Raw genomic sequence first — 24544 nt, 5'->3', positions numbered from 1 at the left:
TGGTCTGTGCACCCTGTGGGGGTCTGTACCGGCCTGCCGGGGGGCTGTGCCGGCCTGCCGGTGGTCTGTGCACCCTGTGGGGGTCTGTACCGGCCTGCCGGGGGGCTGTGCCGGCCTGCCGGGGGGCTGTGCACCCTGTGGGGGTCTGTACCGGCCTGCCGGGGGGCTGTGCCGGCCTGCCGGGGGGCTGTGCTGATGTCCGGGGGTCTGTGCAAGCATCGTCCGATGGGACTACAAGTCCCATCTGGCGATGCCTGCTACCATGACAGTGATTGACACATTAGCCAATGATGGGACAGTAGTAGTCCCATCATCCGGCTAATGTGTTAAATGTTAAAAAAAAAAAAAAAATACTACATACATACTACATGCTACATACATACAACATATATACTACATGCATGCTACATACATACTACATGCTACATACATACTACATATATACTACATGCATGCTACATACATACTACATGCTACATACATACTGCATGCTACATACATACTACATACCTACTACATACATACTACATACATACTACATGCATGCTACATACATACTACATACATACATACTACATGCATGCTACATACATACTACATGCATGCTACATGCATGCTACATACATACTACATGCTACATACATACCACATACATACTACATGCTACATACATACCACATACATACTACATACATACTACATATATACTACATGCATGCTACATACATACTACATGCTACATACATACCACATACATACTACATACATGCTACATGCTACATACATACTACATACATACTACATGCATGCTACATACATACTACATACATACTACATGCATGCTACATACATACTACATGCATACTACATGCATGCTACATACATACTACATGCATGCTACATACATACTACATGCATGCTACATACATACTACATGCATGCTACATACATTCTACATGCATGCTACATACATACTACATGCATGCTACATACATACTACATGCTACATACATACCACATACATACTACATACATACTACATGCTACATACATACTACATATATACTACATGCATGCTACATACATACTACATGCTACATACATACCACATACATACTACATACATGCTACATACATACTACATACATACTACATACATACTACATACATACTACATACATACTACATACATACTACATGCATGCTACATACATACTACATGCATGCTACATACATACTACATGCATGCTACATGCATGCTACATACATACTACATGCTACATACATACCACATACATACTACATACATGCTACATACATACTACATATATACTACATGCATGCTACATACATACTACATATATACTACATGCATGCTACATACATACTACATATATACTACATGCATGCTACATACTGCATGCTACATACATACTACATACATACCACATACATACTACATGCTACATACATACTACATATATACTACATGCATGCTACATACATACTACATATATACTACATGCATGCTACATACATACTGCATGCTACATGCATGCTACATACATACTACATACATACTACATGCTACATACATACCACATATATACTACATACATACAATACATCCATACAATACATACATAGACATACAGTACATATAACAGAGTAACATACTTACCAATACTTGTCACATTGTTCCCCGAAGCCATTGTCTATTCCGGAATAAATATTAACATAACAAACCACAAAAATACTCACCCACGATCCGAAGCAGTCCACGAGTGTGTCCTACGACGATCTTGGGTAGATTACTGCAGCATCAGATGATGCTGCCGTTCTCTACGGGCTACAGGAATCCAATGACGGAAGGTAGGTATCCTTCCGCACTGTATTCCTCCGCCACTTAAAAAAAAAAAAAGTCCCTAGTCTCACTTTATGCCATTGCTGCGTGGGAATTTCCCACACAGCAATGGCATAAAGTGAGACTAGGGACTTTTTTTTTTTTTTTTTAAGTGGCGTAGGAATACAGTGCGGAAGGATACCTACCTTCCGTCATTGGATTCCTGCAGCCCGTAGAGAACGGCAGCAACAGCTGATGCTGCAGTTCTCTACCCAAGATCGTCGTGGGACACACTCGTGGACTGCTTCGGATCGTGGGTGAGTATTTTTGTGGTTTGTCATGTTAATATTTATTCCGGAAAAGACAATGGCTTCGGGGAACAATGTGACAAGTATTGGTAAGTATGTTACTCTATGTTATATGTACTGTATGTCTATGTATGTATTGTATGAATGTATTGTATGTATGTAGTATATATGTGGTATGTATGTAGCATGTAGTATGTATGTAGTATGCATGTAGCATGCAGTATGTATGTAGCATGCATGTAGTATATATGTAGTATGTATGTAGCATGTAGTATGTATGTAGCATGCATGTAGTATATATGTAGTATGTATGTAGCATGTAGTATGTATGTAGTATGTATGTAGTATGTATGTGGTATGTATGTAGCATGTAGTATGTATGTAGCATGCATGTAGTATGTATGTAGTATGTATGTAGTATGTATGTAGCATGCATGTAGTATGTATGTAGTATGTATGTGGTATGTATGTAGCATGTAGCATGTATGTAGCATGCATGTAGCATGCATGTAGCATGCATGTAGCATGCATGTAGTATGTATGTAGTATGTATGTAGTATGCAGTATGTATGTAGCATGCATGTAGCATGCATGTAGTATGTATGTAGCATGTAGTATGTAGCATGTAGTATGTATGTAGCATGTAGTATGTATGTAGCATGTAGTATGTATGTAGCATGCACGTAGTATTTTTTTTTTTTTTTAACATTTAACACATTAGCCGGATGATGGGACTACTACTGTCCCATCATTGGCTAATGTGTCAATCACTGTCATGGTAGCAGGCATCGCCCGATGGGACTTGTAGTCCCATCGGACGATGCCTGCACAGACCCCCGAAGCCTGCACAGACCACCGGCAGGCCGGCACAGCCCCCCGGCAGGCCGGCACAGCCCCCCGGCAGGCCGGCACAGCCCCCCGGAGCCTGCACAGACCACCGGCAGGCCGGCACAGCCCCCCGGCAGGCCGGCACAGCCCACCGGAGCCTGCACAGACCACTGGCAGGCCGGCACAGCCCCCCGGCAGGTCGGCACAGACCACCGGAGCCTGCACAGACCCCCTGGCAGGCCGGCACAGCCCCCCGAAAGGCCCGTACAGACCCCAGAGAGGCTGTACAAGGCAAAAACAGGGTTTTTCTTATTCCGATACCGGAAGTCCCATAGACTTGAATGGGACTTCCGGTATCGGAATCGGCGATACCGATACTTTTTTTAAAGATCGGCCGATCCATTCCGATCCGATACTTTGAAGTATCGAACGGTATCGCTCAACTCTAGCCGCTGACCGTGTGAGGCCTGTGTGTGTAATGGCCTGTGTGTCTCGGACAGTCCCCAGGTGGGAATGGACGTTCGGAGTGGGAAGCTACTAAGAGGTAACCCCAGACAGGGGGAATTAACTGAGAGACTGTAGAGCCTGATTGCTGGACAAAGCACAGGCTGTGTGAACACAGGGTTAAGGGAGCAGAGCTCCATTGTGAATATTCATTTGGTCTGCTGTAAGACTGTGATCCTTTCTTCATGCTCCTATGGTTTATGCCGTGAATAATAAACCGTACGGAAGATTTTGTGGAAAAGCCTGTGCCAGACCTGGTTTATCTGCAGTAAAGTGAGTGTCCCCCAATACACTCAGTGTGCGCTACCTTACAGTACAAAAGCGCAAAACACAAAAAAAAAAAAAGAAAAGATATAAATTAGGTATCGCTGTAATAGTACTAACCCGAAGAATAAAACTGCTTTATAAATTTTACCACACGCGGAACAGTATAAACGCCCCCTGCCCCAAATAAATTCATGAATTGCTGTTTTTTTTCATTCTGCATCACAAAAATTGGAATAAAAAGCGATCAAAAAATGTCATGTGCCCTAAAAATGGTATAAACGTCAACTCGTCCCGCAAAAAACAAGACCTCACATGAGTCTGTTGGCCAAAATATGGAAAAATTATAGCTCTCAAAATATGGTGATGCAAAAACTAGTTTTTGCAATAAAAAGCATCTGCATGTGCCCAAACAGTGGTTTACCCCCACATATGGGGTATCATCATACTCAGGACAAATTCCATAACAACTTTTGGGGTCCAATTTCACCTGTTAGCCTTGGGAAAATAAAAAATTGGGGGCGAAAATATCATTTTTACGTGTCTACATTATAAACTTCTGTGAAGCACTTGGGGGTTCAAAGTGTTCACCACACATCTAGCTAAGTTCCTTCGGGGGTCTACTTTCAAAAATGTTGTCACTTGTGGGGGGTTTCCACTGTTTAGGCACATCAGGGGCTCTCCAAACGTGACATGGCGTCCGATCTCAATTCCAGCCAATTCTGCATTGAAAAGTCAAACGGCGCTCCTTCTCTTCCAAGCTCTGCCATGAGCCCAAACAGTGGTTTGTCTGTACATATGGGGTATCAGTGTACTTAGGACAAATTGCACAACAACTTTTGGGGTCCAATTTCGCCTGTTACCCATGGTAAAATAACAAAAATTGGATCTGAAGTACATTTTTTGTGAAAAAAGTTAAATGTTCATTTTTTAAAAAAACATTCCAAAAATTCCTGTGAAGCACCTGAAGAGTTAATAAACTTCTTGAATGTGGTTTTGAGTACCTTGAGGGGTGCAGTTTTTAGAATGGTGTCACTTTTGGATATTTTCTATCATATAGACATCTCAAAGTGACTTCAAATGTGATGTGGTCCCAAAAAAAATGGTGTTGTAAAAATGAGAAATCGCTGTTTAACTTTTAATCCTTATAACCTCCTAACCAAAAAAATTTTGGTTACAAAATTGTGCTGATGTAAAGAAAACATGTCGGAAATGTTACTTATTAAGTATTTTCTGTGACATATCTGTGTGATTTAAGGGAATGAAAATTCAAAGTTGGTAAATTGCTGCAGAATTTTTGCCAAATTTCCATTTTTTTTTCACAAATAAACGCAAGTTATATCAAAGAAATTTTACCAATATCATGAAGTACAATATGTCACGAGAAAACAAATGTCAGAATCAGCGGGATCCATGGAAGCGTTCCAGAGTTATTGCCTCATAAAGGGACAGTGGCCAGAATTGTAAAAATTGGCCTGGTCATTAACGTGCAAACCACCCTTGGGGGTAAAATAACAATAACATATAACATATCATGTAAGCCACAGCCTGTAAGTATTGTAAACATACAATTAAAAAAGCTATATAAAAATGTTTCTTATTACCATTGTAAAATAAGAATGGAAGGAAATAGGGCTCTATATCCACCGGTTCCATAGTTTGGCAAACAAGTGAAAACTTAATTGTATATTCTGTACTGTCCGTTCCTGGACTGTTCTCCGCAAGAATGAGACTCTGAAATTATTAAAGGTTACATTTATGGTAAAAGAAGACATTACAGTGTATTTCTAAAGTTTCCATCTTGATTTTTCATCAGCATAAAGAATTAGGCCTACCGTACTTCACAAAGATCTTTCACAAAATTTTTCATGTTGAATTGAACACAATGTAATAGCTGCTGCAGGGCAGAATAAAGTGGTTTTCATTTGTTCTCTTCGTTACCAAGATATTAGCAATCAAAGTCATCGCCACCTAATGAGTTGCCTGCTTATGACTGGTCAGCGTCAGGAAGAGAAAAAAGTACCTATATGCTAAGGAATGTGGGATGTCATCACGGACAGGAGGCAGATCAAGAGTTAACAGTTTTACTTACAACACATATACTCCATGCAGGGAGTGGCAGGACATGAGGATGTGGAAGGGAGTGGGGCAGAACTGGAAAAGTGACGGGGTAGGACAGAGACGAACGATAGTTCAGTAAGAAAAGATAAGAACTTATCAGTCTGTAGTCTTCTTGATTGCAGCTCGTTGGTCTCCAACGGTGGCACCGACAACAGCGGCACCTGTAGTCTTTGAGTTGCCCGGTGTAGACGAAGTTCCGGTTTCCTATGCGGGCGAGGGTATTTACTGGATTAAGCGGGATCCTGCTCCCATGCTTCCTTCATACTGTGCTCAGTTCGTTGTGAGATACCGCCGGAGGGTATCTCTGCTCCGCGGTTTTGAAGGGTCACTAACGTCTATGCAGCACTAAGTACTCTATTTGCGGCACATGCGCTGTATTGCTCAGTCAGTAAGAGCACGGTACCTCAATCTCTGCCAGCTACTGGGAGTGCTGCAACACCCGGCTCGGTTCCGCTCTGCACGGGTCTGTTCGGCAGGGCTCTGTTCTGTACGGATCTGTTCTGCAGGGCTCTGCACGGCTCTCTGTAGGCGACGGTAGCTCCTTCTATATGGCCCGACGCCACGCCGGTGCGCTCTGGAGGGAGAAGCAAGGCGTGCCGCTCACCGCTCTGCTCTCTGTGCTGCCCTCTACACTGCTCTGCTCCTGCACCAGACTGACCAGCTTCGCGTGCTCTTTTTATGCATCCGACGCTGCGAGCCCTTTGCAGTTTCTCCCCGCCCTCCTGGGACAGCAGGAAGCTCCGTCTCACTCAGTCTTCCCCCAGACAGCAGGGATAGGTCCGCCTCTCTAAAGCTTCCCCCTGGAGACAGAGGATGCAGCCCTTTAAGTTCCGGACCCGGCATGCAGGTATCCGGGGTCCGGTCGACTGCCTTACAATGCGCCTGTGCAATCTCTCTGGTAATGACCACTGGGACATTTAAAAAAAAAAAATAAAAAAATAACACATTACACGCTGAATACTTCATTAATATCTCTACAATAGAGTTGCAAAACAAACAAAAACATACAACAAAACCGCTAAAGCTTCTATTATGATCTGCCGAGCCTATATTATTGTGCCCTGTTCAACATGAAAAATTTGGTGAAAGAGATAAATAAAATTCTACTGGAAACTTCAGCCTGAAATGCAAAAAACTGTATTCATATATACACTTATAGAGTCGTACCCATATAATAAAAAAGCAAAAACAGCGCAGACAAAGAAAGTTACTCTAACTACATTTTGTCAGGTTTACAAAACCTATGAAGACATAGATGATCATATTACATATTTAAAAGCCTATGTAAAAATTTAGGCAGATATAGGATGGTGAATGGCACACGCTTCCACGCGCTTTGAGGGTATGTGCACACGTAGCAGAAAATTTCTGCTGAAAAACCTGACTTCCTCCCTTCCCAGAAACTGCGTGTTTTTTTTCTGCGCGTTTTCCGCACGTTTTTTGCGCAAAAAATGCATGTTTAATGCGGAAAAATCCGTGAAATTAATGAGCATGCTGCGTTTTTTACTGCAAAGCGGTTTTTTTAGCGGTAAAAAATGCATCAGTATGTACAAAAAGTGCAAAATGCATAGAAATGAATGGGAAGCTTATTTTTAGCGGTTTTATTGGAAAATCCGCTAAAAATACCGCTAAAAAAACACTGTGTGTTAACACAGTCTTAATGTTCAAGGTATAAGCCTGCAGAGCGGCAAATAAGAACCTAACCTAAGATCTATGTTACTTGTGAGTAATGTTCTGAACTCCTTCACTTGTGAAGCAAGATTACCAAAAGCTGATTTCATGAACATTATCCTTAATACAAAGTAATGGCAGGAAATATTCTAGAAGTAAAATAAACGTACCAGAAAATACGGATAAATAAAATGTTCCAAAAAATGGTGTTTTCTAAAATTGGCTCCATGGTTGCCCAGTTCATTAAAAGACACCCAAAATAATCACTACAAATATTATCTATTTATCACGTAAAAGAAGAATACCCACAGGAATGACAGCAGATCCATTTTCAAAAGGAAACTCCATAGTTCCTGTATTAGACTGGAAATGTGGTATCTCCTCCTCAGTCTCAGAGGAGTATGTTATCTCTGCAATGATCTTCCCGTTCAGGGTAACACCAGCTAAATTGCTGTGCTCATCCTAATAAGATAAAGGACCATTTCAAGAATATTAAAGAGACATTTCAGAACAAAGAAAATATCTTTTTCAACAAATCGGAACCTGAATCATCATAACATTGTATTAATTCAGGATGATACAATTATATATTATAAACCAATCATATTTGACTCCGACTCGACTCTAAGATGGGCCGATACCAATCATCGGAATGTTTGAGATGCCATTCATTGGATGCAGATTTTATCCACATGATCTGGCAGTGTCCTAGCATTGCACAATACTGGAAGGAGGTGACATTATTATTAACATCCCTGGTACAAGTTCCTGTTCCCCTTGAGCCACTGGTCTGTTTATTTGGGGTATGGGATGAGGAGACATGGGATCAATATACTGGGATTTTCCTACGGGAGATGCTGTTTATGGCACGAAAGGTACTGGCACTACGGTGGATGGGAGGCTCATCTCCCTCTCTTGGGTTCTGGATCAATTTAGTGAACTATCATCCCATATGAGCGCACGCTATATCAAAACAGAGGATGCCCGGGAAAATTTGAGATTTGGGAGAGGTGGAACTCCTCTCACCTTACTTTGTAGAATGGAGGTGTCACTTAACAGATGGTTAAATGTATGGAACTAGGCTGCAAAATAGTTGTCGTTCTTGTAGATATAGGTTTAGTTTAGAAGTTAGATAGGTTTTACCACTTGAGCAATAACAAAGATCAGTGTGATTCAATTAACATTGTTTTATTCTGTATACAACTGGTATGCATAGTTTGCTCTGTATTTAATGTCATATGGAACATACTGTATATATTTTGTACAATATTTTACACCATGTACAAGTATGTATAATGTGTACCCTGTTTATGGCCTAATAAACGAATTAAAAGAAAAAAAAAACATTGTATGTATTCAGTGAAACTAACATTATGGCATCTGATCAATCATTCATTTTAATATCCTAATGAATCTAAAACTTCTGAAGATGGGGAATACAACAGTACTGAAATAAAGAATGTATGAGTATCATCTGCTCAAAAGGTTATTTAATACAATAGTATTCCTTCACTTGTATGGAAGGTCTGAAATGGAAGATTACCCTACAATTTGAGGAACTCTCATACAAATGATAGGAAAGAGCAGTTCAAGCGAATAATTCTTGAGATGGATGTGGTCCCAGTATGTATCAGACACCTCCTGCTGATATGCCATTTATGGTGATCTAGTCTTAATGAAGAGCATCATTTTAAATAATGTGCTTTGTAAAGTGGTGAAACAGGTGTGGAGTGTATGTCGCCCTGAAGGGGTCCGCATTGTGTTGTAGTAGCAGTGTCTCACACATTAGGTAGCTAATTGACACCTCTTAGTCTGAAATTCTTTCTTTCACTGTGCTGCAATGACAGGCACCTAAAGTTGCATCTGTTGCATTATTTTATAAAAAAATAATATCCATGGAATGATCTTGTAAAGTACTAACAAATCACTTCAAGCTTAAAAAACATAGCGGATGAAGCTGTATTTAATCATGTTTTTACTGACATGTTAACTAGTAGACAAAAAGGCTGTAATACATTGTGTCTGTCTGGAATGTCTCCATTATCATATGTACAGTTTTCCTTTACAACAATATAATTATCAAGAAAATTTGATATCTTGGCACTGGAAACCATTAGAGCCCTTCCAGCTATAAGGCTAAGCTAATACAATGACTTGTTGTGCGACACTGAAATTGCAGATATTTTGCAACACTGGATGCAATGATTTCCTATGGTGTCGCATTGCCACCGTGACAAACAGTTACACAAGAGTTGCATAAATTTCCAAATGTGTTCTATTTTCTGTCAGTGGTCGCAAATCGCATGCAACACATTTGCCATAGACTTCAATTCAAGTTGCACACGACATGTGACTTGTCCGCAACTTGGCTACTTAATTTACAGCTAAAACAAGTCCTTAAATAGTCGCACAAAAGCAATCCGCAATGAAGGTGCAAAAATTTCCCAATTTACCCCCAGCCATAATTTTTTATTTATAATAATTTTCTGAATACATAAATTATTATTTGTTTGAAAAAATAACACCAACAACACAACTTTACCACAGTCTTAAGCCAGAGATTCTTGACTAAAGTGCGAGTTTCTTCAGCTTTAACATTGGACACTGTTGGGGTGGCCGGGTTGGGGAGTGGAACTAATTTCACAGGATTGTTGGCGACCACGTCTATTAATAGCTAAAAATAAAAGACAAAATTAAGTAAATGGTGTGATTCAGAATCCATGCTAGACTGAGCAAGAGATGCATGCACTTAAAGGGTTACAAACCTGTTCACTATAAAGTACAGTAGCCTTCTCAGCCATATACATAAACTGGATGCAGTACTTTTCAACACGTTCAGGTATCATTTTATCCCTATAGCAAAATAAAGTACAAACTTTAAGGCTACGCAAACCTTTGAATTATCTCAAAGTAAAAAAAAATTGTACTAAGTTTCTTGTAGCTCAGAACAAAAGTGCCTTGCCCATGGTGTGATATGCCACATCAATGGTATTCTTGATCCAAGGAGCAACAATACCCTTGGATACTGCCAAACCTTTACAAATACCTTACAAGATGAAGAAAATGGAGAAGGACCAGTAGAGAAAAAATAGTTGAGACAATAAAAAGCTGGCCATTTCTGAAGAGTCCATTTTCCTCTTAAGTCATGATCACACGTTCAGTATTTGTCAACCAAAACCAGGAATGGGTGAAAAATGCATAAGTAGTGACATTTTTCCATTATACTTTTCCTGTGATTGATCTGCTCCTGATTTTGGCTTACAACTACTGATGTAAAATACTGACGAAGTACTGAACGTGTGAAGAGGCCTGTCAGCAGTATTTTGCTATGTAAACTACAGACAGGACCACATTAGTGCTGGAATACTGATTAAAATTAGACATGTGGTGAAGAAATCCATTTTGTGGTTCTTGTGTAATTAGTGTTTATAGTTTTGCTGTAATCATGTCTCCGTGCAGCGGGGCGTGACTTTGGGCAGTCTTTTTCTTGTTGTGCTGGTGCTCGGTGCCTTCAGCATGAATGACAGGTCACTGATCCATCAAGCTTTTGTATCCCCATATTTAGATAGCTATAATTTTTCCATATTTCTGCCGACAGTTATGTGAGGTCTTGTTTTTTGGGGGATGAGTTGACATTTTTATTGGTACCATTTTTGGGCACATTCCATTTTTTGGTCGCTTTCTATTACGATTTTTGGAAGCCAGAACCAACAAAAAACAGTAATTCAAGAATTTTTTTCCGGGGGGGGGGGGGGGGTGTAGGTTATGCCGTTTTGGGGGTTTTACACAATAAAAAGTTTTACAGTAAAAAAATTTTTTTTGCATTGGCATTGCTTTTTTCTGAGAGCTACAAGTTTTTTATTTTTCTGCTGACGAAGCTGTATGCTGGCTTGTTTTTTGCAGGAGATGATTACTTTTTCAGAGATACATTTTTTATTCATATCTGGCTTTTTGATTACTACACTTTGTTCAGCGGTATGATGATAAAGCATTGTTTTTATTTATTTTAATGGTGTACACTAAAGAGGTTAATTATTGGGACAGTTTCAGTTTCATAGGTAGAGTCGTACTGAAAGCAGCAATACCAAATATGTGTACTTTGTTTATTTTTGATTTTACACAAAATGTATTCATAGGAATAATATTTTTCCTTTTTTTTGTTCTTTATTTTGTGACTTTTTTTTTTATATTTTGACAACTTTTAATAACTTATTGTTGTACTTTTTACATTGTCCCAGGATGGGTCATCAACTTTATACTGACAGATCTTATACTCTGCAATTCTTAGGGCCCCGTCACACATAGCGAATCACCAGCGATCCCGACAACGATATGAACTTGTCAGGATCGCTGGTGTGTCGCTACATGATCACTGGTGAGCTGCCAAACAGGCAGATCTCAGCAGCGATGACGCGGGTAACAAGCGACGCACGTCGCTTAGTTACCCGCAGTGTATGCTAGATACCAGCGCGCTGGTGCAGGGAGCTAGAGCATTGCAATGTATTATACCTGCACTCAAAGTAAAAAAGTAAAAGTCCCGTAATGGGGACTAGGTAAAAGAAAACTTTTTTAAAAAATCTGTAAAAAAAAATATTAAGAATAAAAAATCCACTAATATACATTTTTATGTAAAGAAAAATTAAACAAAAAAGTACACGTGTGGTATCAACCGAGTCCGTAAAAATACGATCTAGAAAATTGTCCCACTAGTTAACCCCTTAAGTGAACGCCGTAAAAAAAAAAAAAAAAAAAAAAAAGTAGGAAATGATGCATACCGCTTGGAAAAAGTGGAATAAAACGCTATCAAAAAGACGAATATAAATAAAAATAGTATAACGGAAAACGCCATCTTGTCCCACAATAAAACAGCTGCCATACAGCTCCATCAGCGGACAAATAAAAAAACTTATCGCTTCCAGAATAAAGCAATGCTAAAATAATTATTTTTTCTCTAAAAGTTTTTATTGTGTAAAAACGCCAACATAAAAAAAAGATATAAATGAGTTATCACAGTAATCGTAGTGACCCGAAGAATAAAGCTACCTTATTAATTTTACGACACGCAGAATGGGGGGAAAAAAATCCTGAATTGCTGGTTTTTGTTCATTCTACCTCCACAAAAATCGGAATAGAAGGAGATCAAAAAATTTCAAGAGCCCAAAAATGGTACCAATAAAAACGTCAGCTCGTCCCGCAAAAAAACAAGCCCTCACATGACTGTGGGCTGAAATATGGAAAAATTATAGCTCTCAAAATATGGCGATGCAAAAACTTCTTACAAAAAAAGCATCTTTTAGTGTGACAGAAGCTAAACATAAAAAAAGGATATAAATCTGGTATCACTGTAAGCGCACCGATCCGAAGAATAAAGTTGCCTAATCACTTATACCGAACGAGGAACGGCGTAAAAAATAAAAGCAATTCTTCACCTTTTGTGGATTTGTTCAAAGATCGCAGAAAGGCGATCACAGTGGTTTACCCTCACATATGGGGTCAATATTGGCGTACTCAGGACAAATTGCACCTCAACTTTTGAGGTCCAATTTTTCCTGTTACCCTTGGAAATATAAAAAATTGGGGCAAAAAGATCATTTTTGTGGATAAAAATATATGATTTTTTTATTTTCACAGCTCTAAGTTATTAACTTCTTTCACAGCACTTGGGGGTTCAAAGTGCTCACCACACAGCCACCAGTTCCATGGGGGGGGGGGTCTAGTTTCCAAAATGGTGTCACATGTTGGGGGTTTCCACTGTTTAGGTGCATCAGGGGCTCTTCAAACGCGACATGGCGTCCGATCTCGATTCCATCCAATTTTATGTTCAAAAACTCAAATGGTGCTCCTTCCCTTCCGAGCCCTGCTGTGCACCTAAAGAGTGGTCTTCCTCCACACATAAGGTATCTGTGTACCCAGGAGAAATTGCACAACAAATATTGTGCTCCGTTTTCACCTGATACCCTTTTGAGCACCTTGAGGGGTGCAGGTTTTAGAATTGTGTCACTTTTGGGTATTTTCTGTCATATTGACTCCTCAAAGTGACTTCAAATGTAGGGTGGTCCCTAAAAAAAAATGGTTTTCTAAATTTTGTTGAAAAAATTAGAAATTGCTGGTCAAATTTTAATCCTTATAGCTTCCTAACAAAAAAAAAAATTATGTTTCAAAAATTGTGCTGATGTAAAGTAGACATGAGGGAAATATTATTTATTAACTATTTTGTGTGACATAATGCTCTGATTTAGGGGCATAAGAATTAAAAGTTTGAAAATTGTGAAATTCTCTAATTTTGCCAAATAAACATTTCTGTCACAAATAACACAAGAAATTTTGAAGAAATTTTACTACTGTCATAAAGTACAATATGTCACGGAAAAATATTCTCAGAATCAGTGGGATACGTTGAAGTGTTCGAGAGTTATAACCACATAAAGTGACAGTGGTCAGATTTCGAAATTAAGGCACTGTCATTAACCATAAAGTGGCTTGGTCTTTAAGGGGTTAAAGGCCACTGTCCCTGGGTGACCCCATGGCCATCTTTCGGCCCAGGGTCACTATAGAGACCATTAGCAAAACGCGATCGCAATTGTGTTGTGCAATGGGAGCAGAGACGGAGAACTACTTGCAAGTGGCCACTTTAAATACCTTTTCTCATGATTTGATACACCTGGCTATAAAGTTCAAAGCTCAATGAGGTTACAAAACCAATTTATTGCTTCAGGAAGTCAGTAAGAAGTAGTTAGGAGTGTTCAAATCAAGAAAATGATAAGGGTGCCCATACTTTTGCACCGGTCAAATTTTGTTTAAATGCAGATTGCACATTTTCTGTTAGTACAATAAACCTCATTTGAATCCAGAAATATAACTGAGTCCATCAGTTATTAGATATATGAAACTGAAATACCTGTTGCAAAAAACAAAATTGTTATAAAGAAAAAAGGTTAACATTAATAGGGGTGCCCAAACTTTTACATATGACTGTATACCGTATATTTTTTTAGAAAATTAAAATATTGATTCTTACAATGTTCTATCATATCAACTGTTTTTCTGTCAAAAGACACATTGAAATGCAGTTTTTCATAGCCATAGGTCTAGTAAAACATGAAAAAAATTTGTACAGGTCTAGGAAAACATGGAAAAAATATGTACTTTAAAAAAACATGCAACCATGACTGAACCCCGTACATTTAAACGCAGTTTAAGCTGCATAGTAATCTTATGGATTATGATTTGAAGCAACAAAAAAGCATATATTATCCCTACCTGAAATAGAAGCAGCCATCTTTATCACCATCTCTTGGTTTGTTGCAGTTAAACACTGTTGCCTACAAAAGAATATTCCTGCATAATTAAAAGGGTCAGCTAGAAAATAGTTGTCCAGTGTTATACAACGAGTGAAATAAGTATAGAACAAGTCACCAATTTTCTAAGTAAATATATTTCTAAAGGTCCTATTGACAAATCATCACTAGATGTCAGTAACAACCCATCCAATCCACGCAGGCAAAAAAATCAAACCACAGACGTCCAAAAATTATGTCCAAGAAATATTGTTTCTCCTTGCGGAGACTGACATGCTAAGCATGCCGAAATGAGGAGACTTAAAGCCGCAATGCTCCTCTGGGAAATATGCAAATTGCCTCTTCAGAGAGGAAGAGGACTAGAACTCTAGTGCCACCAATTGTATTGCTACTTCTTATAGGTGGCAGCAGAGTTCTAATCCTCTTCCTCTCTGAAGAGACAATTTGCAAAAATTATGTGTAATAATGAGAAATGACATAGGGAAAAAGTACTGACCACATGAAGAAAGATATGCAAAAAGCCTTGGTAAGTCATGAAACCAGCTTTCACACAGCCGCGACACATGCAGGTGCGGCGCCGAAAAGCTGATTATAGGGAGCGCTCCAGGTATCCGGGTTCCCGATGCAGCTTCTTCGGTAAGCGCTGTAGTGAATGATGCAATACTGTTAACTTGCACTAATTCTGAACACCACCTTGCAAATTGTTTGTGTCTTCAGAGTCTATGTCTATGGGGGTCTTTGAGGCTCCAGAGAAAAACTCACGCTCCTTCTTGCCAATTCACAGACTTATTTTCATTGCGGCAAGTCAATGATCCCAAACACACAGCCAAAGAAACTCTCAACTGATTTCAGAGAAAGAAAATAAAGCCGCTAGAACGGCCCAGTCAATCACCTAACCTGAATACAATAGAAAATTTATGGAAAGTACTAAAGCTCAGAGTTCATAGGAGCACATGGGACCATCAGGTTTTGAAGAGTGTTTGTGTGGAAGAATGGGTTCTATTGAAAATGTCTTCTGAAAAGACATTTTTAAAATTTTCTGGTACAAAGTGTTTTGCTACATTAAAGGGGATGTCTACAACTAAGACAGCCTTTTCTTGATCTAAATGTTTGGCCCCTAATCCTTATAAGACATGTGCGTAATACCTACTGGGCGTCAGATGGTTTGTTTTGGAGTCTTTGATCCACTGTGTCTCCACTGTGTTTTCAAAGTTGTTTGAGTGTCATTCTAAGGGCCACGTCACACACAGCAGCGAGAACGCTGATTTTGTGGCGCATCAGAGATCTCTCCAGCAATATCGCTGTATGTGACGGGGATCAGCGACCGGCCCCCCTGCCGGGTATCGCTGATCGTGCACGATCGTCCTGGGCCATTTTTTGATCGTTGGTCTCCCGCTGGCCAGCACGCATCGCTGCATGTGGCAGCGAAAGACCAGCGATCAGCGACGCTGGTTTCCAATGTAAACATCGGGTAACTAAGAGCCGTGTGGCTCTTGGATACTCGCTGTTTACCCTAGATACCAGGGCACGCTGGTATCTAGGGTAGACAGTGGGTATTCAAGAGCCGCGCGGCTCTTAGTTACCCGATGTTTACATTGGAAACCAGCGTGCACGCTGGTATCTAGGGTAGAGCCGCGCGGCTCTTAGATACCCGCTGTTTACATTGGAAACCAGCTTGCTCGCTGGTCCTGATCGCTGGAGGGGCTGTCTATGTGACAGCTCACCAGCGATCAGCCTAACGATCTCCCAGCGATCCCATCCATGTCGGATCTTTGGTGGGATCGCTGGGACATCGTTATGTGTAACGGGGCCTTAAATGACAAATCCCAAACCCTTTGCTGCATATCTTATCTTATCATCAAGGTAAAAGTGCCTAAACTATCTATTCCACGCCCCTCTCAGTTCCCTCACTGTAGCAGTCCCCCATCCTTGTATCAAGTACCTATCAAGGGGTTTTCCTGACAGAGAGGAGCCAGAAAACCATACTGCCTGATTTCTCCTATTCCTCCACTGATTAGACACACTTCCCCTTCATATCAAACAGTGTATGTTTCTTCCAGCAGTGCAGGGGTTAATCTGTTCAGTTAAGAGCTCCTGGAAGCTTACCTGCTTGATGCTCTCAGCTATTTACAGTTGGCCTCTCCCCCTCTCCTATTTATACTGGCCTCTGACAAGCAGGCATTGCCAGAGATAGCTTCATGCTGCATGGTTCAGGAGTTGGAGGATTTCTGTTTGGGGAGGCATTTGGTGCAATTATCTAGAGACTGTTGCTTGGTTTTGGTTGTGTGCAAATACTCTTCTTCTACTTTGATTTTTCCCTTCCTTCACTCCCCGCGGTTGTTGGTGTGTACATTTTATATGATTGGTATTTTCCTTTGTCCCTGTACGTATTCCCTTTTTAGTCTGGTTGGTGTATTTCCATACACTTCTACTCCCTGCTTCCCTGGGTGGGGTAAGGGAACAGGTTTCAGAAGCTCAGCAAAGTACGTGTCCCCGGTGTTTACACCATTAGAAATAATCCGGGGAGCAGGGATAGATAGGGAGCTCCTTAGCGCTAGAGAAAGGGAAGGAGCCCCGGGATACCCGACAACAGAGTCGTGACAGTAGCCCTCTGGTTGACAACTTGCAGTCACAGGATTATTCATAGAATTCCTGTAATCAAAAAATACTGATCATGATAATGATGATAATGATGATACATCAGTGGGAAAACAAAAAGGTGTGCAGCTAAAAGTGGAAAAAAAATAACCTCTTTGGTCATTAGGTCTGATGTCATGATACAAAGGGAATAATGATTAGTGCAAGTCAAAACAGAAATGAACCATGCAGACCGTGGTTATTAAAAGCAGGGACTGAAATAATAGAAGAGTGGGAAATTTTAGGGACAATTATAAATGGTCTAATGTGTCATTTTCAAAACAATTCTAATTTACTAGACAATCCCTTTAAGAATTGTTTACATCTCATAAAATCTAAAGCTGTGAGTCCTTACAGTGGCTGGAGGTTTTCCACCAGTTGTTTGTGACTTCCACATTTTCATGGCACTGCAGGATGGGTTCAGGTTCTTGATGACATCTCTATCTTCAGAAAGAATACTAACCACAAAGTCTAATGCAAAAAAAAAAAAAGTTGAGATTAAATTTAGTCATTTAAAGCTTCAGGGTGCAGAGGGTTGAGGGTACTTGGTTAAATGGGAGGCAATCTCCTGAAACATACAGAGAATAAATATTTAAAGGGTATTTGTAAGAACGATTTTATAAATGATACCAGTCAAATGGCTGTACAATTTATAAAAATGATACCTGTATCATGCAAAATAGGTGTCCAAGCGCTGAAAAGAACATTCAAAGAAAAATGCAAAATTAATATGGATTCACAAATTCAAGTTTCACTGTCTTTGTATGTACAGCAATCCCTGAAAGGACCATGCATCTTCTGACCTGAACTGTTGGCCTTATACATACCCATGAGACTTCCAGTTCTGGTCAGTTCCCGTTTGACCAGCCAGGGAAAATTTACGTTAAAAATGCATATGGGGGATTGTAAGTGCACTCTGATTGCACTGTCTACCATCCTCTCGGCTAACAGCTTTACCTTACTCTATTGAACAGGGCCCATCAAGACTGATGCTGAAGTTCAAGAATCTAGTGCTGACCCTAGTCTATACATGAGCTATTGTGCTGAGTCAATGAGCTGTTAATAAGGAAAGGAAGAGGGTGCTGAGCAGGAAGTAGTGAAGAGGGATGACACTTGAAGTGCACTGATGCTGCCACAGAACTTCAAAGTTAATTTGCATTTTTCTTCAAACATTTATTCCTTAGCGCTGGTACACTGCTACAATCCAGGTATTTCTATGGCGGGTATAGCAATCAAACCACCTACAAGAAAAATTTACAGACAAAAATGCTTAAAGGTAACCTTTCACGTTATATGTGCTGAATGACATACAAGCATCACGCTATGGGGCAAAACGAGCTGAGTAGATTGATACATAGTCTTTTGAGATAACATATAGTATTAGTCTATTTCTTAAGATCCCTGCTTTCCATTAGTTCAGTAGGCAGTCCTACTTAGTGATTAACATCAATCCAATTTCCATACAGTAATACTAGGAAGGCTGTCAATCACTCTGTCAGACTGCCCACTGGACTCCTCATCTAAGGATAAAAGGTTAAAAATAAATAAAAATAATAAATTTATTTGCTCAGCTCCTACTGTGCTATATCATGCAGCAGACATATCAGCCTACAAGTACATCATGATTACTTTATAGTACAAATTATAAGTTTACTGGTAGTAAGCACTATAATAGTAAACAATATTGTTGCAGCTGATGTAGTTTTACACTTATCACATGAATTTGCCAGATTTGGCAAACACTGCAATCACCAACAAGGGTTTTATTTATACAGACCTGAATTACTACAGAGAAATCATTAGCAAACCCACAATATACTAGCTTCTGATGCAGATTTTATTTCCCTTTGTATTTGCATTCGTGAAATCTGTTCATTATCCGCAGCAGAATATAAATCTACAGTATTTCCTAAAGTTTTCAGAGATCTTTTCCACAATATATGAATAATCTTCCCTCCATTAAGATAGAAAATGAATCAAAGGAATATTTATCTACTGTACAAGAGCAGTGCATGCACCATCCACTGCTGGGTCTAAGGGTGTGGTAGATGTGATATATATACCGCTCAACTATTGCAGATATTAAGGGATTCTTTACTACATCTTCATTACTACTGTACAAGACCCTATTTTCCAGTATTGTTTGATTATTTCATTTTTTCGTTCTACTCTTTTTACAATGTACTTCATGAGACAAAATCTAAAGAATGGATATATCATACTTACCAGGAAAAATACCTCCAGCAGTAAAATCTACACCCTTATCAAATTTTACAGAAACAATGGCTGGTTTATCAGGATCTGTTACAACTTTAATCTTTATTTTAGAACTATCCAGAATATTCTTGTTATTCACAGCTTTAAACTGCAAATAATACACTCCCCTAAAATGAAAACAACATATTTTTAGTACTAGGAACAATTTTGTACATGTCTCTTTACACAAGAATCCTATCAACTTTACAAATGACTTCTAGGGGCAGATCCAACCTTGTTAATTTGAGCAAGACAGTGACAGAAAGACTATCTGTAACATATTGCTCACTGGAAGGATGTCTCCCCTTGTGTCCATTATTACTGGATCATTAGCGATTGAAAAACCATGCTCACCCACCCCAGGAGGATGGCATCCATAATTTAGGTTCATTTTAGGCAAAAACAGAAACATCATTCAACAAATCAAAGACCAAGTTAACACCATGGAGAGGATGACTCTCTGAAGTGCATAAGTGTACATTTGGTTATGACTTTTTGAAAATACTAAGCTAAAATTCATTCGTTTCTCAGTGTCTGCAGAAGAACCCATTTTTAATTAGGGTCAGCCTCACAATAACCAATCTTTATCATGAATATTTTTTATGAATTACAGTTCACTTTTCATATACAGTTACACAAAGGTCACTTACTTAGGCACAGTGAAAGTAACCAGTCCCATATTCACTTGACCATTAGCATCAGTTTTAGGCTGCTGAACAAAAGGACTCATCTATAATATATTTTGAGAAATAGGTTACATAAGATAACATCAATTAATGGTAACAAGAAAAAAGAAACCCCAAACAAACCTAAAAAGTTAGAGGGTATGCCCTACACATTTGCACACCCCTGTGAAGATGGCATCACTGTATTTTTTAAACTTTTTAGCAAAAAATTCTCCCCTAAAAAGTGTGTGTTTGTTAATAGTTTGGAGGCAGCTTTCTATAATCGAGCAGAATGCAGAAGCAGCGTCCTTCAGAAACAATGAGAGAACTACTCTCTCTCCTCCTGTACAACACGGGTCTATATGATCGGTGAAGGGCAGGAGAGAACGCTACCAGGACCTGCACATCTCTAAAACAGCACGGATGCAGCAGGTCCTAGCTAGGGAAAGGACCTTTCAGGTCATGTGATAAACCACATGTCTTGGGAAAAAAATTTAAAATTGTGGTTGTGTTTGCCGCATAAGTGTGTTGATGTAGCTGAGCTGCGTGTGAGTATATTAGCAAAGTTTTGTGTGCACATGTGCATGTAGCAGAATGGAGTGTGTAGATAGTAGAGCTGTGTGTGTATACACTGAAGCATAAATGAGCAAATTCCAACAGGTTTGTCAGAAAACTTTTAGTTTTCTTTCAGAATCAACATTTTTTATGGGAAACCATACTACAAAATACTCCCACAAACATTGGGCCACTGAACGCAAACAAGATTTGTCATTTTGCACACCCAGAAAAGCAATATTCATAATAAATTAAATCAAGAACATGTTGCAAAAATTAGTACACACCAATGAAAATCTTAGGGGCAAAGAAAGCTTAGACTACACATTTCTAATTAACAAGAATTCAACTACAGATAAGTCTAATTATTAAGTAAAAAGTGTCCAGCATATAATTGACTATAAAAAAAGTTACTTAACCCCTTTCTGACATCCGACACACTAACCCCTCCACGGTACCCATGCCCGTATGACCGTGGACAGAATAGTACGTAGAGTCCTTTAATGCGATACCGCGACAAGTCGCGGTGATCGCATTAAAATTCCGATGCCATCTCACCTTAGGGAAGATGGCGTCGGCCTCCCGGGCTGCGATCCCGCCCCCAGAGCACTGTGATCGCCGCTGTGCCCTGCCAGTACAGGCACGGATCAGTGCTGTATTAGATAACATCGATCGCGCCAACCACAGGGCACAGCTGCTGTCACGCTGCGACCGCTCTGTGCCCTGCTGGTGACCTGGCCATGACCTGCCTAGAAATCAGAGCTGTGAGCGCCGATCCTTGGCAGTTGCCATGGTCACCAGGCAGAGCAAGGATTGGTGGATCGATGCTATCATTCGATCCCACCAATGACAGGTCACAGCAGCGATGTGACCGCTCTGTGACCTGCCTCTGACCTGCAGGGGTCATCACTCTAGCTGAGGATACCTGCAGAGGTCAGTCGCAGCAAGAGCTCCTGTGCTGGGTATTGTGGTGACACAGCAACCTGTAGCATCACAATATCTGCAGAAAAAAAGGAGAGAGAAGAAAGAAAAAAATGCCAACTGTAAATGTTACCTGATCCGCTGCCCAATCTATCTTCACCCCCCAATTTATCTCCATCCCCCAATCCCACACACATTCCGTAGACGCACATCACTTATCAAAGCTTGTGCCTGCCGGTTTTAATTTTTTTCACCCTCCTTTGTGCCACCTAACTACAACCCTAACTGTTGATCCCTACCCAATCTCTCTTCATCCACCCAATCCCCCATTCCCCTTTTTAACCCACCTCCAACCCCCCTTTGTGCAGCCGCCGAGCGTTGATTGGTGAGGCAGTTAACTGATCAACACTCATGCTCCCTTTTTTTTCTCAGCTGCCTTAGCGCCAACTCCGCACACACATTCCCCAGCCGCCAAACTTTTGATAAGTGACGAAGTTCAATTATCAGAGGTTATGCCTGCGGTTCCCCCCCCTTGTGCCACCCCCGTGCGCACATACAGCTGCTGCCGAACTTTGATAAGTAAAACAGTTCACTTATCAGAGCTTATGCCGGCTGTTTTAGACACTTATTTTCGCCACCCCAGTGCGCAAATCCAGCAGCCTAATTTTGATAAGTGACACGCAGTTCACTTATCAGAGCTAGGGCTTGCTGTTTTAGACTTTTTTTCCACAGCTTTTTCTTTACAGAATAGTTTACACCAATCACTACCCCCCCCACACATACAGTTTTCAATAAAGTACACCCAAGCACCATATTCACACAAAAATGTCATCAAATTCGTCCCAACAGCGCTATTCAATGGAGGAGGCATTTTCTTTCCTTGCCTCCGACACTGATAGCGAGGGAGAGGATCCCACTTTTCTTTATTATTCTGATTCTTCATCCTCTTCCCCCTCCTCATTTTCCCCCTCGGGTCCTGCGGAACCGCCATGAAGACGCTCCAGGACAGAAGATGAGGCAGCGCCCACCATGCCTGCAGCTGATCCAGCGCTCCCCGTATGGAACTCGCCCCTGAAAATTGGGAGCGCAGGCGGTCTTCTCTTCCAACCTCCCAGTGGATGGCCATGGAACAAGGAGGTGGAATAAGATTCTGCAGGTGAACAACTGGCTATGTCAATGGTGCCATCAGCAACGATTTGGATTTCTGGATCACGAAGTGAATTACCTATACGATGGAATACTTGCTAGAGATGGGGTGCACCTTACGAAGACTGGAAAACATGTATTTGGAAGTCGCCTTGCTACACTTGTAAGGAGAGCTTTAAACTAGAACAATATGGGAAGGGAAGCAAAAGACCAGAAAAAAAACAAACATACACCTGACAAATGCTATTGAGAACTCTGCTATTAGAAGTGGAAAGGAAGAACAAAGACAAAAGAATCTAATTAATAAAAATATTGGAGAAAGAGAAACCAATCACAAACTAAAATGTTTCTATACTAATGCACAAAGCATGGGCAACAAACAAGGAGAATTGGAACTACTAACACAGGAAAAGAAATATGATGTCATTGGAATCACTGAAACTTGGTGGGACAATACACATGATTGGAATACAAGACTAGAAGGATACAACTTATTTGCAAGAAACAGACTTGATAAACGAGGAGGAGGTATCGCATTGTATGTTAGAAACGCGTATATCTGCACAGAGATTGAAGCTTCAGAGACTGGGAGCTCTGTGGAAATTGTTTGGGTAAGAATACAAGGACAGAACAATGGAAAGGACACCATTGTAGGCATTTACTACAGACCGCCTGTGCAAGCTGAAGATATGGATGAACTCTTTATGCATCAAATGGCCAAGTTATCCAAAAAATATGACATAGTTGTCATGGGAGATTTCAACTATCCAGACATTTGTTGGGAATCTCTCTCAGGCAAAACTAACAGGTCAAGGAAATTCTTATCCTCTCTTGCTGACAACTTTATCTTCCAAAAGGTAGGGGAGAAAACAAGGGGAACTGCTACCTTGGATCTAATCCTTATAAACAGGGAGGAAATGGTTGAGGAGGTAAAACTGGCTGGGACCCTAGGAGGTAGCGACCATGCTATTTTAGAATTTTGGATAACTAGAGGAGGAAGACCTGTGAAGACTCAGACGTCAAGGTTAGATTTCAGAAAGGCAGATTTTAAGGGATTCAGATAGAGAATTGGGGGGATCCAATGGCTGGATATCCTTAAAGACAAAAATGTCCAGGAAGGATGGGAAATCTTGAAAAATGAAATTCTCAAAGCACAATTGTTAACAATTCCGAAAAGAGGGAAGAATAGGAAGCATTTAAGGAAACCAGGATGGATGAACACAGAACTTAAGCACATGCTAAAAAGGAAGAAAAAAATGTTTATAGAATGGAAAGAGGGAGGCATATCTAAACAAGAATATAATGCTGTCTGCAGAACCTGCAGGGCACAAATCAGATTAGTAAAGCTGACAATGAATTGAGGCTTGCAAGAGATGTCAAAAGCAATAATAAAGGATTTTGGGGATATGTCAAAAGTAAAAGAAAAAAGTCAAAGATGCTATAGGATTTTTACAGGATGAAAATGATGAAATGGTAAGACAGGATGTTGAGAAGGCCGAACTTTTAAATTCCTATTTTGCATCTGTT

At 40.2% G+C, this 24544-nt stretch overlaps 1 protein-coding gene across 3 annotated transcripts in view; it reads right to left on the bottom strand.

Moving 5' to 3' along the window:
* The window catches only part of SMCHD1 (structural maintenance of chromosomes flexible hinge domain containing 1), a 636391-nt gene that overhangs the window by 122279 nt on the left and 489568 nt on the right, over positions 1–24544 (bottom strand). For all 3 annotated transcript variants that reach the window (XM_073550884.1, XM_073550885.1, XM_073550886.1), the window contains 8 exons: positions 20381–20460; positions 19701–19858; positions 17830–17945; positions 14800–14861; positions 10305–10392; positions 10082–10213; positions 7849–8001; positions 5352–5481 (listed from right to left, as the gene is read on the bottom strand). In XM_073550884.1, the coding sequence (XP_073406985.1) occupies positions 5352–5481; positions 7849–8001; positions 10082–10213; positions 10305–10392; positions 14800–14861; positions 17830–17945; positions 19701–19858; positions 20381–20460 (919 nt within the window). The remainder of the gene's footprint in view (positions 1–5351; positions 5482–7848; positions 8002–10081; positions 10214–10304; positions 10393–14799; positions 14862–17829; positions 17946–19700; positions 19859–20380; positions 20461–24544) is intronic.

This window comes from Dendrobates tinctorius, unplaced genomic scaffold, assembly GCF_039654945.1.
Source record: "Dendrobates tinctorius isolate UK_male_01 unplaced genomic scaffold, ASM3965494v1 ptg000171l, whole genome shotgun sequence".
Taxonomy (NCBI): domain Eukaryota; kingdom Metazoa; phylum Chordata; class Amphibia; order Anura; family Dendrobatidae; genus Dendrobates; species Dendrobates tinctorius.
The sequence above is the reverse complement of the archived record's forward strand: the minus strand, read 5'-3'. Positions and strand labels throughout refer to the sequence as shown.